Source organism: Hoplias malabaricus, chromosome 4 (assembly GCF_029633855.1).
Source record: "Hoplias malabaricus isolate fHopMal1 chromosome 4, fHopMal1.hap1, whole genome shotgun sequence".
NCBI classification, from domain to species: domain Eukaryota; kingdom Metazoa; phylum Chordata; class Actinopteri; order Characiformes; family Erythrinidae; genus Hoplias; species Hoplias malabaricus.
In genome coordinates, this window is record NC_089803.1 from 26501390 (window position 1) to 26514699 (window position 13310).

The window sequence follows — 13310 nt, forward strand, 5'->3', positions numbered from 1 at the left end:
TCAGTTTATTTACTTAGTATCTCAAAATAATGAGATAGTATCACAAAATATTAAAATAGTAACTAAATTTTAATTTTAAAAATTGTGTCTTTATTACATTAATATTATTTTTGTGGCAAAAATGAGCTCTCAAACTTTAAGAACTTTATTTTAATTTATTACTTGAAATTATAACGTATTCATGAAAGAATTTTTGGGTTTATTTTGTATATTTCTCCTCAACTTGTATGTAGCAGTGCTTCAGTATGTGAACTAAAATATATTGCTGCTGATATGGATGTAATCTCTGAACAAAATGACAAAGCAATTTCCTAAGTCTCTATGGATAAGAGCATCTGCCAAATACCATAAATGTAAAAGTAACAATATTTTTAGCTGTTAGCTTACTAGTTTTGCACATTACAGACACAAACAAATATAATGTTTAAAAATATTGCTATAAACCTGGAGTAAAGAAAACAAAAATTAATTTTTCTATTTGAGTTAATTTGCTCAAAGCATGTGGGATATCCGAGTTTAAACATAAACCATTTCATCACTTTAGACTAGCCAGCCTAGAACAAGTTCTGAGACCTGATTCATTTTCCCCATAAATTTTGTTTAATTCAATGGGTTGAAATTGTGTGTAGTAGCAATGTTGCTATTAAACAACTACATAGGTCTGGGGTCAGAGTTGTTGGTTCAAACCCCAACTTAAGTCACTGTCTGTGAGGAGTGTGTTTCTCCTCATATCTGTGTGTGTTTTCTCTAGATCAGGATCTCATGTTGGTACATTCTACAAAATGGACACCACATCCCTTTACATTTCTAAAATGGCACCTCATCTTTAATGCTGTTTTAAAATATAGAGTGTCTCAGAGCAGGTCTTGTACTCCTAACTTAGCTTGGTATCCTCTTGCTTCTTGCATGCTACAGGGACAGGAGATATACTTAGCAGGTCCACTCATCTTAGTTCTACATTTGATCTTGGAGAGGAAACCTAAGAACGACAGACACCGACCAAGTGTCCACAGTAGAAGCCATTAAGTCCAGGCAACCCTCACCATACATGGAGGCACCAGGTGTCTAAGGCCAGTCAAGAGAGAGAGACTGCCAAGATGGGGTCTGAGAAAGTCTATATGGAATGTTTTTTGCTTTCCACACTGAACTGACTAGGTGTTCAGGGTAGCTCTAACTATTCACAGGATACTTCACACTGCAATGTCATCATTGGAAACCTGTAGGCCTACCTCTAGCCTGACTTAAGGAAAATGGTTTTTCTAGATATAGCATTGCCATGGGGAGTACAGAAAAGTGCTAAGGGGAGTTCCAGGAAGTTTTTATAAGTTGTATCTCTACTTACAAACGGGGAGATTACAAATTACAAAAAAGTACAACAATCTAGTGGAATATATATTTGGTAAAATATTATCTCATTAAGTGAAATGTGAGAAGGTAGGAGGGGTCAAGGAAGGGAGAAGGGGACACAGTGACAGATAAAGTGGAATCTTAGAATGAAACTGATTAGGCTCTGCTGGTTCATATAACCTCTCAAGTGTAGAATATCCCTCAGAGGGTTCTTTGGGGCATATGTATAGCCCTGCTAAATTGGAATTTTGGAATTATGGAGAAGCAATTATTCACAAGCTGAATGCACCTTAAATCAAAGAAAATCCCACCTTTATAGAATATTGTGGTTAATTTATTTACCAGAATAAATATCTGGCTTATCTCTTGGAAAAATATAGATTCCATAATCAATGTCTGGAAAGTGAGGCCAAGTGCTACGTGTCAAAAAAAGAAAGATGCTCTACTGAACTGACTTTTAAGGATACCGTGTGCAATCCTTACTGTAAAAAGGCAAACAGGTCACAAGACATATGAATCATAGCATGTCTTTTACAGGCCATTACAGTATCTTCTTTTTATGTATCAAACAGCATGAGCTCCATGCTGTTTGACTCCACCCACAGAGGAAATTACGTAACTGAGCTGCATTTGTAACTGAGCATAAGCTATATTTACATACAGTCATATTCAAAAGTTTTAACATGCCTTGTCAAATAACGTGTTGGTGATTTTCTAAGTTAAAATAAGGTAACATATAATTTACAGATAATTTCAATTGTAGTTTTACGTACTATGTCAGCTTTTTAAGGTATTTGTTGAGTTGAAATTTTGGTAACTTTTGCACAGACCCTATTTTATGTATTTTGTTTATGTTAAACTTAATTAATAAATAATAACTGTGTTAAATGGTGTAGACCTTTGGCCTATTTACCTTATATTGACCTACAAATACAACTTAGGTCATTTTCATGTAAAATTATAGCTTTTAATCTTCCCTTTTGATGAACTGTAGGGCAGTAAAAATAAGGCTGCACAAGTCAACAGCATTTAACAGCATTCATTTACAAGCTACATAGATTACGAGGCAGGGTAGATACAATGTTAATAACTATAGTAATATGCTAATAAAAATAATATTACTGTGCAAAATGTTAAATGGGAGGGTTTTTTCCCTATTTGTTTAGACACTACCTGTATACTACCCATATACAGGCAATTAAGAAACACATTGTGATTGCTGCGAGTGTGACAGCTTAATAATTTAAAAATGCTGCTTAAAAAGTTCAGGCCATTTCCCATCTAATACCCACTTGAATGAGTTGTCCACTTTAAAATGAGGCATGCTCATGGAATTGAACTAATCTATGAAATTACTGCAGTGTTGTAACTAAGAGATGAAAAAACTTTTTTTTAAACTTATGTTCTAATTATAAAACATAATCAGTTGCAAATCTATTGCTAAGAAAAATAGTTTAAATGAGCTGCCAATCACTGTCTATAATGTGCAAACAAATACAGTCATTTTTTTGTTTAAGGTGAAAAATATTATGAAGAGTAATGTAATATATTTAGGATAGATGATGTGCATATATGACATGTTCTGGCCAACTTTTGAAGAAAATAATTGAAGAATATAAAGAACATATATAAATAATAATGATATTTGGATTTGTGTTTTTATCAACAGATGAAGCATGAGGCTTACAGAAGAGATCTCTTCATCTTCTCAAATTTTCAGCTGAGGACTGTAGATGTGCTCAGAAGCATTCCATCAAATGTGTTACAGCTTAACCTAAGTAAAATAATTTTCAAAGAGCACACTAAACTTCTACAGTATTATAATACAGCCATACTTTGTTTAGTTAGTCGTCAGAACATGTTAGCCCTTTGACATTTCTTGTTACTGGCATGTAGAACTTGAAAAATATTGTAAAAGAAAGTCACACACATTGTATATAATACGCCATGACATTAACATGTGAAAAATTTCCCAGAAAACCACCTTTATTGGAATGAGAGTGGGGGGGCTACAGAACTACTGCCAGAGAAAAAAATAAGATCTATCAGAAAACATTCACTATCCATCTTAAGCCTCAGACTCAAACATCTTCTTTCTGTCTGATCTGTCCTCAATGTTCTTACGCCAGTCACCAACTTCTGTGGTCTGTGGAAAATAAAGCAGGTGATGCAAATAAAGAATTGCAAATGTCTTCCAAAATCTCAGATAATGAAGGTCACATGTGGTCAGTACAAGTTAACTTCATACACACCTCCTCCTTGACCTCCTTCTTCACTTGTTTCAGGTTGGCTCTCAGATCCAAAGACACCTTGTGTTTGGAGCCCAGCAGAGCCTGAAGCATCTGATCAGCGGACATACGCACTTTCCTCAGCACAGGTTTCTTGAACTTGCCCTTCAGGTCCTGAACTTTAATTTTCAGGTCATCAATCTACAAGGGAATAATGAGTAAAAACTCATAAATGACATACATTGACAGATGATGTAAGACGATGTAAACCCATACAAATAAGTAGACTGTGTGATATATACCTCCTTGTTTGTCTTAATAACCTTGGCCTCCAGGTCATACCTCTCCTCATCAATTTTGTCGATGTTCTGATGCAACTTCTTGATGTAGTCCTAAAAGCAGGATAGGTCTAGTATTATATCCAAGTGTATATTCCATGTTCCATGCAGTGTAATTCAGGCTGAGCACACAAACTCATTCATAATGAAGTAAGCATCTATGAGAAGACATTGCTTTTTACATCTCTTTATTTGAGTGAGAAGGAGACTGCTTAACATTGTAGAACTGCAAAGTGCACCTATATGGAGCTGATTAAATAGATAATGAACATAGAAACAAAGAAGTCATTATAATGTTTTGGCTAATTGGTGTATGAATACAGTAATAAAAGAGCTATGTTATCATTACCACCTCTGATTACAATCAATATTAACAACTTAAAATGCAGGCCTTAAAAAGGGCACTGAAGCATGCTTTATCTTGAACTGTGTTGTACTACATTATGTGTAAATGGATTTGCCTCCATAACATTATACACAACTCTGTGTTGTTCTGCATTGGTATCCTGCTTTTGAGCTGTGTTGGGTCTACACCTGCAGCTCCTGTGTGGATCCAGGAAGGTCCAGAGGTGGGCAGTGCTCATTCATGTAGTTCTCCTTATCTACCACAAGCTGCTTGGACTCAGCCTCCAGCAAACCGGCAGCAATGGAGAGCAACAGGCTCTGAAGAAGAAAGCAGCAGAACTAAGCATGGATAGACCTGAGGAAATTGTGTTAGGTTTTGCTCTACTAAAAAATTAAAGAATAATAATTCCATTCATGTATATTGAATTTGTTCAATTTTTATTTGCTATTACCTTCAAATTGTACCTGCGGGTGGATGTCATCTTTTTCCTGATGGAAAGTAATATGTAATATTAATAACAATTTAATTAGCTATATAATTTGTTATTAACTATAGATGTTAAAAATGTTCATATTCTTTAATGAATAGACACTGTGCACGTATACAATGTATTTTTCACATAATCCAGTTTATTCGTTGCAAACTGAGTGTAGTTAAAGCACTTACTCCGACATTTTGGCAGTTTGTTGTGTTCCCTACCTGTAAAATGAAAATTAGTTATTAGTATTTATTTCATTCCTACACTGCCTTGATTTCACTCATTGTATATAACAATGATCTGTTTTTCCAAGTTGTTAGAGTTCCTAAGGTCTTACTTTCTGAAATCCCTACTAAACCTCTGTGTAAGCACACTCCATAACATATGTCTGAGAAAGCCAAATTTAAACCAGCAGTGTCAAATATCATCTTCTGTGACATGAAACCTTCTCAAAGGTCAAAAACAGCTGAAAACATTAATCAATATCTCATGCAATATATCATAAAGATATTATTTAAAATCTCCCAATAAATATAAATATAAACCTCATTCACAAAATAACTGATTTGCTGACAGTGCTGCAATAGTTTTTTATTTTGAATACCTGTTTAGTCTATGTTTAATGGAGGAACATTTATGTAGACTATGATAAAACAACAATAATAATAACAATTAAAAAATAAACGTAAAACACAAAAAAATGTGTAGTTACAAATAATACAATTTATCAAAATCAATATTAATGTTTAATTTAAACAATGTTAAAAACCAGTTCAAAATTGTAGTCAGAAATTTGAAATCGGAGTACTTTAAAGGTTACTGACTTATTCACCATGACCAGACAAACCACTAGCAAGATAATCAGTTTAATTTTATGCACAACAGTCAACTAATGCACATCTCAAGCATTAGTGTAAAAACAAAATTATTCTTGTTCTGACAGGAAAAATATGACTTAAGACCATTTCCTTTGCATGCAGTCTACTTCTATATATAAATCAGGGCAAAGGAATGCACAGAAATCAAGACATTTTGTTAAATGAGATATTTTCTGTTCAAAGTAGTATCAATTATGTGTATGTCTTAATGACTTGTATGTCTTAATGGCTTAATTGCAGTGTTGCCTGGCAATAATAATGGAGTAATTAAGACAGCATAATCATTCCAATGATTAAATACAATCTCTCTGTCACTCTCTTAAAATGGTACTAGCGTATCACATGCAATTTTATAATCAACAGCAAAGACACTTACCATAGATGCCACATTGCTTTATTTAAATAATTCGTTTTTACATACCTCTGCAATGCTCCTTATACCTCTAATATTCCCAGTAAGGTTCTTATAAGTGTTTTTAAGTGTTCTTATTTATATCAGATTAATTCTACTAAAAGATGCTCACCAATATACGAGAACGAGGACAGAACACACTTGGCAAATGGACAGGGAAGACTGGCAAGCCCCAGTGAGAGGATAGGATAAATAGGATATATATGGCGTCCTCTGATGGCTCAGCACATCCCCGGAGTCCTCTTTATGGAAGTGGAATCCTCCCAAGACCAATAGGCCAGTGAGATCCTGAAATACTCCCATCCTAGCCTGGACACTCCTCATAAATTTCCTTTTCCTTGAGGAGGTATTGGGTCCCCCTTAAGCAGCACTGTCAAAAAAGTCAAAGCTAAGTACACTTGAATGTATTAAAACAATCGATAAAAGAAAAGGAAAGTTATCTAAGAAATATATTTATTTTGCTTTTGTGGGAAGTCAGTAATAAATTCTGTTTTCAATTTGAAGTAAAATTAAATAAAGCAGTAAATAAAAAATATGTGAGTTATTCAAATTTGCTTACCCTTCTTTATGTCAAAAAAGTGACCACCAATATAGGTTTTACATGTTCCCAACATGATTAAAGAATGCTGATATCATTGCAAAACAAAACAAAACAAAACAAAACAAAAAAAAAAAAAAAATAAATAAATAAATAAATAAAAAAATAAAACAGGAGTCAAACAGACATAATGTGAAATTAGCTTTAAATAGAACAAGGTGTCAACAAAAGCAGTGAACGTAGAGAAGCAAAGAATGTCTAAGGTGGATCAGTGGGATATGTCCTCCAGAGGGCATGAGCATTTTGGCTTAATCAGAACTTTTGTAACTTATGACTCAGAAAAGACACTGCCAACTTTGGTGTGGGCCAGACATGGGACAAACATCAATTTGGCCCAGATTTGGTCCACAACACACCTGACATCAGGCCTATAAATGGTGGAACTGTGTCTGACCCTGAGTCAACGCTGTCATTCAAGGCCAAATGTGGACTATAAGAGAACTACAGATGTGGGGCACATTTGAACCAATTATTCATTCATTTGGGATGACATTTAAGTGTACACCAACAAAAGTAAAAACAAAACAAACATCAAAAATGATTTCATTAAAATGTGAATTTAATGGTAGTGACTCAGTAATGATTTAAATTTCTCCTTCCAAACATGTTAACTGTGATAAACAAATGCAATTATTACGCATTGGCACCTGCATGAACAATAAAATTACTGTAAAAAGGAGAGGTACTACACAACTGCAGAGGGCTCAGAGTAAATATACAAAGAAATGTCCAGAAATTTAGGCATCAACCGTTAACAACTTCTTCAGATCTACCACCTGAGCAAAATTAGATCTATTAGAAAATAATCACTATCCATCTTAAGCCTCAGAAGTCTCAAACATCTTCTTTCTGTCTGTTCTGTCCTCAATGTTCTTACGCCAGTCACCAACTTCTGTGGTCTATGGAGAAACAGAGAGTAGCATGTATTTGGATATAATACATACAAGATACATGTGTACATACTGTACATATATACAACATACAAGAACCAATTAATCTAACCTACATAATGATAAATGATAATACAGCATTTAAATTGTATTTGTATTTGCCTTTACCTTTCATTACCATTAATGAGTGCACAGATTGGATTCAGCTAATTCAGCACATTTGAACTTTGTACCACAGACTATGTATTACATATTATACACAGGACCCACCTCCTCTTTGACCTCCTTCTTCACTTGTTTCAGGTTGGCTCTCAGATCCAGAGACACCTTGTGCTTGGAACCCAGCAGAGCTTGAAGCATCTGATCAGCGGACATACGCACTTTCCTCAGAGTGGGCTTCTTAAACTTGCCCTTCAGGTCAATCACTTTAATTTTCAGATCCTCAATCTGAAGAAATACAAACAAAGCTTTGGTCAAATGAGATTAAGCACCCCAAAAATAAGAATAAAACATACACCAAAAAAAAAAAGAATCAAAAATAATCAAAATACCTCTTTGTCTGCCTTTTGCACCTTGGATTCCAAGTCGTATCTCTCCTCATCAATCTTGTCAATGCTCTGGTGCAACTTTTTGCACAGTTCCTAATGATGTTAAATGAGACAGTTATTGCATTCTGCAATTTACAACAGAACCCTGTTCTAAGACTGAAAAAACAGGTTAACCATCTTTTCATCTGCTTATATTGGGAATAATTTTGAATCATTTATAGTACAGTTCTGCGTGCATTACTGGCTTTGAATGAAAATATAGTATGGATAGTTATGGTCATTTTAAATTGAATAAGAAATGAAAAGAGTAATAGATTGGTTAGCTATGATTTACTCATGATTTATGATTTAAGAACTTAACTTATGAAGTCATTCATGTGTCCTTAAGGAACCTGTTCAGTGTAAGAGTGTAGTGTACCTGCAGATCCTGGCTTGAGCTGGGCAGGGAGAGCTCAGGGCAGTGCTCTGACATATAGGTTGCCTTGTCAGTCACAATCTGAGCAGCCTCCTTCTCTAGCCTACTCTTAGCTATGCTCAGCATCAAACTCTGTGAGAAAACAAACACATTCTCATTCGTGCAATTAAACTGATTCCATTCATTAATTTATAGTGATTATAAATGGGTAAACCTTCAATACTGTCTGAACAGGGTTTGTTTATCTAGAATGAGAAGTATTTGGGGGAAGAAAAACATTTAAATTTCTCTTTTGACTAAATATTTCTACTGTTTAATTAATCACAAAATGTTCACTAAGTAAAGGGCCGCTGTTATTTTTGGACTATTAGAAGAAAACAGAAAAACTAATATTTGATTCAACAACAGAATTGTTTTTTGCTTTGATGTAAGGCAAATAGAACTGGCTTGTAACCCATTCAGTTACACAATTACTTATTCCTTCTCCCACTCTTTTTTTAATGCAGTGCTATGCAATGGCAGTGTCCTAGTTTACCTTGAGATGATGCCTCCTGCTTGATGTCATCTTTTTTCTACATGAAAAAAAAAATAGTGTTGGAAAACGTATCTATAGATTAACATTGTAAGATTTTAAGCTGATGATAAACAGTGAGTGTAAATATGTATTTATACATATAAATGAAACATCTTACATACTCAGACATTTTGGCGGTTCCTTTTTATTCACCCCCTGTATACAAAAAGAATGAAAGGCATTTCATTCACCAAATTTCAAGTTGCATATTTCTTTTGTTTTTTAGCATATAGGTCAATGTACAGACACACTGACTATAGTAACATTTTCATTTCACATATTCAATTTAATGTATATACAGTTTATCAATCACTTTCTTTATTAATGCTCATGAAACTTAGCAGAATATATCTCATGTGAGGTGTAACTAGAAACTTCTTCTATGTCCTAGGTCATATTATGTAAGTATTCAATGCAGCTTAACTTTTAATACGGTCAGAAAAAACTGTCACTGTGGTGGTACCCATTGCTGTCACTGTGGTAGTACCCTCAATGGCACATTTTCAATACCACATTTTCAATGTAATAGTACCACAGTCAGTAATGATTGTAGATTTAAAAGCATTTTTGATTGCATACACCCCATTTCATTGATCACCAGGGTTTATGCTATGTTATTTTATTTTACACAGTTCTACAATGAAATCTCACAAATTCTCCATCTGGAGAAGAGAATGTAATGTACTTTTAGGGGACACAATGGCTCTAAACCCACTGCTGTAACGTTAAAGATACATTTTCATTGTATGTACATTTAGTGACAATATTGTATCTTTTTACTTTTGAGAGTGTACATGTGATTACATAGGCAAAGCCCATAGGATTTAAAAAACGTATATTAAGAATAATATCAGAATTTTAAAGCACGCACTTTTGAACCCAGTCAAACTGCAACAGATATGTTATGTCCCACCATACCGTCCAGTTTCACTTGGAATTGTGTCATGATCAAGTCTTTCACATTTCTGTTTCAAGTTGATAGTAAGGTTTAGTAAGGTGGCAAAGCTGTATCTTGAATCAGGGCCCCCAAGGATGCCAAGTCTTTCTCTGAGTTCACCCACCGATCATCAGGCAAACCAGTATGCATTTCACCTTCTGATATCTAATATTAACCCACAACTTCTGGAACAATCTCACCTCCACTACTATGACCAGCTCACTTACATTAGCAATCTACAAATGATGACCTATCATATTCCAGCAGACTTTTCTCTGCCCTTCATGCCAACCTATAAATCCACAGGGGCACAGTTTTCATTTCATTTCTTGGAATGATATATACAGTCATGTGCAAACGTTTAAGGAAGCCTGGTTGAATTGAAGGTTTTGTGAGGAAAACCAATGAAAATAAGTTTAAATATTGTGGAACAAATGCATGGAACAAAGTCAAATATGACCATTTTTTTTTCAAGTTAAATTCAGCAAATGAGCAATAATGGCAGTAAATATGCAACAATGTCTTCTCTGTACAGGATATGGACTTATAAACCAAGCCGGTCATTTGACCAGTGTTGTCTATATTTTTGCATACAACTCTAGGCACCCTGGGTATGTTCGTCATGAACACATTAGCAAGTATGCTCATATATGTATTGCCAGATAATGCAATATCTCACTTTGTAAAATATACGCCACTTATAAATAAAGCACTTATCAATAATGAAGTCATACTTATTTTGTTCATAGAGGATACATACCACTCACTAAATACGAAAATATTTCATGAAACTGTCATGAAAACAAGAAAAAACACTTTAAAAAGCTTTAAGCTTTAAAACATAGACTTTACTTTGTTTCAACTTCCTTGTGTGTTGCATCCCAAAAAATCCCCAAGCAAAACAGTAAAAACAGCAAGCTTTGGAGAAGAATGACCCTTATTCTCACCTATATGAGAAGTTGTGGCAGTGAGACTGGCTTGATGGAGGAATGGAGAGGGAGGCGAGCCACTGGCACCTAACCCCTGGCCTCTAACAGCTTATAAGCCTGGCATGAACCTGCAAAACCGAACACCTCACCCCTCTTTATGGTCATGGGTACCAAACACATAAGTCTGCCAGGACCAGAAATATCCACTGCATCCAATCTCTCTCAATGACTTTGCTTTAAATAGATAAGATGGGGAAGACAAAATTTCCAGATGTCTGAAAAAAACGTAGGAGAACAAGGAGCAGTGAGAAGAACACATGCAGAGAATGGCATACACCAGTAATGGTATGGAACAAAGTACAAAGTACATTTCATATGCACAAACTATATCCACAAGCTCATAAATCATTTTGGCCTAATTGCAAAATCACCTGCTTTCAGTATACTTATGACTTATCTCATGGGAGTTTTTTTTTTTTTTTTTGCTATCCCAAAAAAAAGGTTTAATTACTTAAAGTACTTAATATATTAATATATTATTCTTGTGATCTTCATTAAATTTCTCGTTGTTTTTTAAAATAAATAAATAAATAAAAATGTTATACGCATTAACTGCAGATCTCCTCTCTTTGTTCCTTCTACTTTGCATGAAGATACAAACCCTCGTGTAAGAGTACTGCCCTCCAAGGGTCAGACCACACTACTGCACAGTAACCTAAAGAGAGTAAGGGTGAAGTGGTGGGTGGAGCTGTCTCTAAAGTGGGATGAAACTGACCAAACAAAAGAGCCTTGAAGTCACACATTTATGAGAGTATTATTTGCTTTATATATATATATATATATATAATATGTTTCAATATAGACAAGTTTTTAACAAGTGTTACAATATGCTACGCTTGAAATGACCAGGAACAGACACCCGAGTACTATACAATCTGTATCTGAGATTTACTAAGAACTGACACAATGCATTTTATGCCAGGAAACTACTTAGTGTTGGTGCTAAGATTATATAATAATAGTGGAAATCAGCAGTGTAGTGAATCATACCTGTAAGTCCATTTTTGAAATACAGATGTCAGTGTTTCTCTGAATATCTCCTGCAAGAGCTGCAATCCATCCACATCATCACATTTCCACATCTTCATCAGCTTCTGTGTAGAAGTATAAAAGCACTGTATTTACAACAGTTGTGTTCTGGTATGGAACAGAATCTTCTCATAGTTACTTAACCATCACAAGGAATTATTAGTTTGACTGACAATGGTACATGATCACAATTTAAGCAGACTATAAGCCATTAACAACTCCACGTACTCTTTGTTAAGTACACTTCGTATTTCTAAAATTAAATTAGTCCATCTGTTACTCCGCATACTGCATTAGCCCCTACATTTCACCCTGTTCTTTAGTCAGGAGCCCCACAGGACAACAGTGTAGTGCTTGTATAAAGTTATATATAATCACAGTAACTGGCAAAACTAGGTGTTGGATGATAACCTCAAATAATATGAGGAGAGGTTTGGAACAAGTTAAACCAACACATTCACACACAGAGTATCACACTCACTGGAATAATGTTATCTGGTTTTATTCTAATGTTGGGCGTTATTTGTTGTTTGTTTATTAGTTTTTTTAGCAAATAAACACTTACTGATCAGATAAATAGCTTTTTAAATCTCATAATCTCTGGTGCCTAAAACATTTGTACAGTACTGTATAATCAAAATCTCACACATACTTTTAGATTCAATATTATTCCCAAGAACTTAACAAATTAATACACAATCTTTTGCAGACGGAACTAATAAAGAATACAATTATGAATCAATTATTTTTGCTTGCCATTTTCTAATGTATTTGTTAAGTAAAAATGACTACACATCAATTACAATAAAATGAGGAAAAAATGGGATAATGTTTAAACTCTTTTCATACTCTTTTGACAAAATTATGGTCAACAAAATATGCTTTAAAATGTATTTGTACATTTAATAAATAAGGGCGGCACGGTGGCGCAGTCACACAGCTCCAGTGACCTGGAGGTTGTGGGCTCAAGTCCCACTCCCGCTGAGGAATTTGATGTGCCCTCCCCGTGTCAGCGTGGGTTTCCTCCCACAGTCCAAAAACACATGTTGGTAGGTGGATTATCGACTCAAAAAAAATGTCCAAAGGTGTGAGTGAATGTGTGAGTGTGTGTTGCCCAGTGAAGAACTGGTGCCACCTCCAGGGTGTGTTCCTGCCTTACGCCCTATGATTCTGGGTAGACTCAGGACCCACCAGAACCCTGAATTTGAAAAGTGGTTACAGGTATTTAATTAATTTAATAAATAAAAACAATAGTGTGTCATTCTAATTATAAAACCCAAGGTTTGACACATTATTAAAGTAA

The 13310-nt window shown here is 34.8% G+C and overlaps 2 protein-coding genes across 4 annotated transcripts; both read right to left on the reverse strand.

Annotated features, from left to right (window-relative positions):
- Positions 1–3415: 3415 nt before the first annotated feature.
- Positions 3416–4933, reverse strand: LOC136695716 (troponin I, fast skeletal muscle-like). Its single transcript, XM_066669963.1, has 6 exons — positions 4926–4933; positions 4711–4747; positions 4448–4576; positions 3878–3967; positions 3600–3776; positions 3416–3493 (listed from the first exon to the last, which is right to left on the reverse strand). The coding sequence occupies exons 1-6, from the start codon at positions 4931–4933 to the stop codon at positions 3416–3418; spliced, it is 519 nt and encodes a 172-aa protein (XP_066526060.1).
- A 2260-nt stretch (positions 4934–7193) lies between these two features.
- LOC136695715 (troponin I, fast skeletal muscle-like) lies at positions 7194–11600 on the reverse strand. Of its 3 annotated transcripts, none has more exons than XM_066669960.1 (8): positions 11524–11600; positions 10937–11193; positions 9175–9208; positions 9014–9050; positions 8482–8610; positions 8067–8156; positions 7786–7962; positions 7194–7524 (listed from the first exon to the last, which is right to left on the reverse strand). In XM_066669960.1, exons 3-8 carry the CDS (start codon positions 9180–9182, stop codon positions 7444–7446), a joined length of 522 nt encoding a protein of 173 aa, XP_066526057.1. In that variant the 5' UTR covers positions 9183–9208; positions 10937–11193; positions 11524–11600; the 3' UTR covers positions 7194–7443. The 3 variants fall into 3 exon arrangements, with proteins under 3 accessions (XP_066526057.1, XP_066526059.1, XP_066526058.1); XM_066669962.1 differs by lacking the exon at positions 11524–11600 and adding an exon at positions 11350–11511 and having other exon boundaries at positions 10937–11152; XM_066669961.1 differs by lacking the exon at positions 11524–11600 and adding an exon at positions 11350–11511.
- Positions 11601–13310: the final 1710 nt, after the last annotated feature.

What these genes read in the sequence shown, in the direction of transcription:
- LOC136695716 (XM_066669963.1), bottom strand. An exon ending in CCCGCAGGTACAATTTGAAG is followed by an intron (nt 4,577 to 4,710) that starts GTAATAGCAAAT and finishes TTTCTTCTTCAG; the next exon opens with AGCCTGTTGCTCTCCATTGC. An exon ending in AGAAGGAGGTCAAGGAGGAG is followed by an intron (nt 3,494 to 3,599) that starts GTGTGTATGAAG and finishes TATTTTCCACAG; the next exon opens with ACCACAGAAGTTGGTGACTG.
- LOC136695715 (XM_066669960.1), bottom strand. An exon ending in GCAGGAGGCATCATCTCAAG is followed by an intron (nt 8,611 to 9,013) that starts GTAAACTAGGAC and finishes GTTTTCTCACAG; the next exon opens with AGTTTGATGCTGAGCATAGC. An exon ending in AGAAGGAGGTCAAAGAGGAG is followed by an intron (nt 7,525 to 7,785) that starts GTGGGTCCTGTG and finishes GTTTCTCCATAG; the next exon opens with ACCACAGAAGTTGGTGACTG.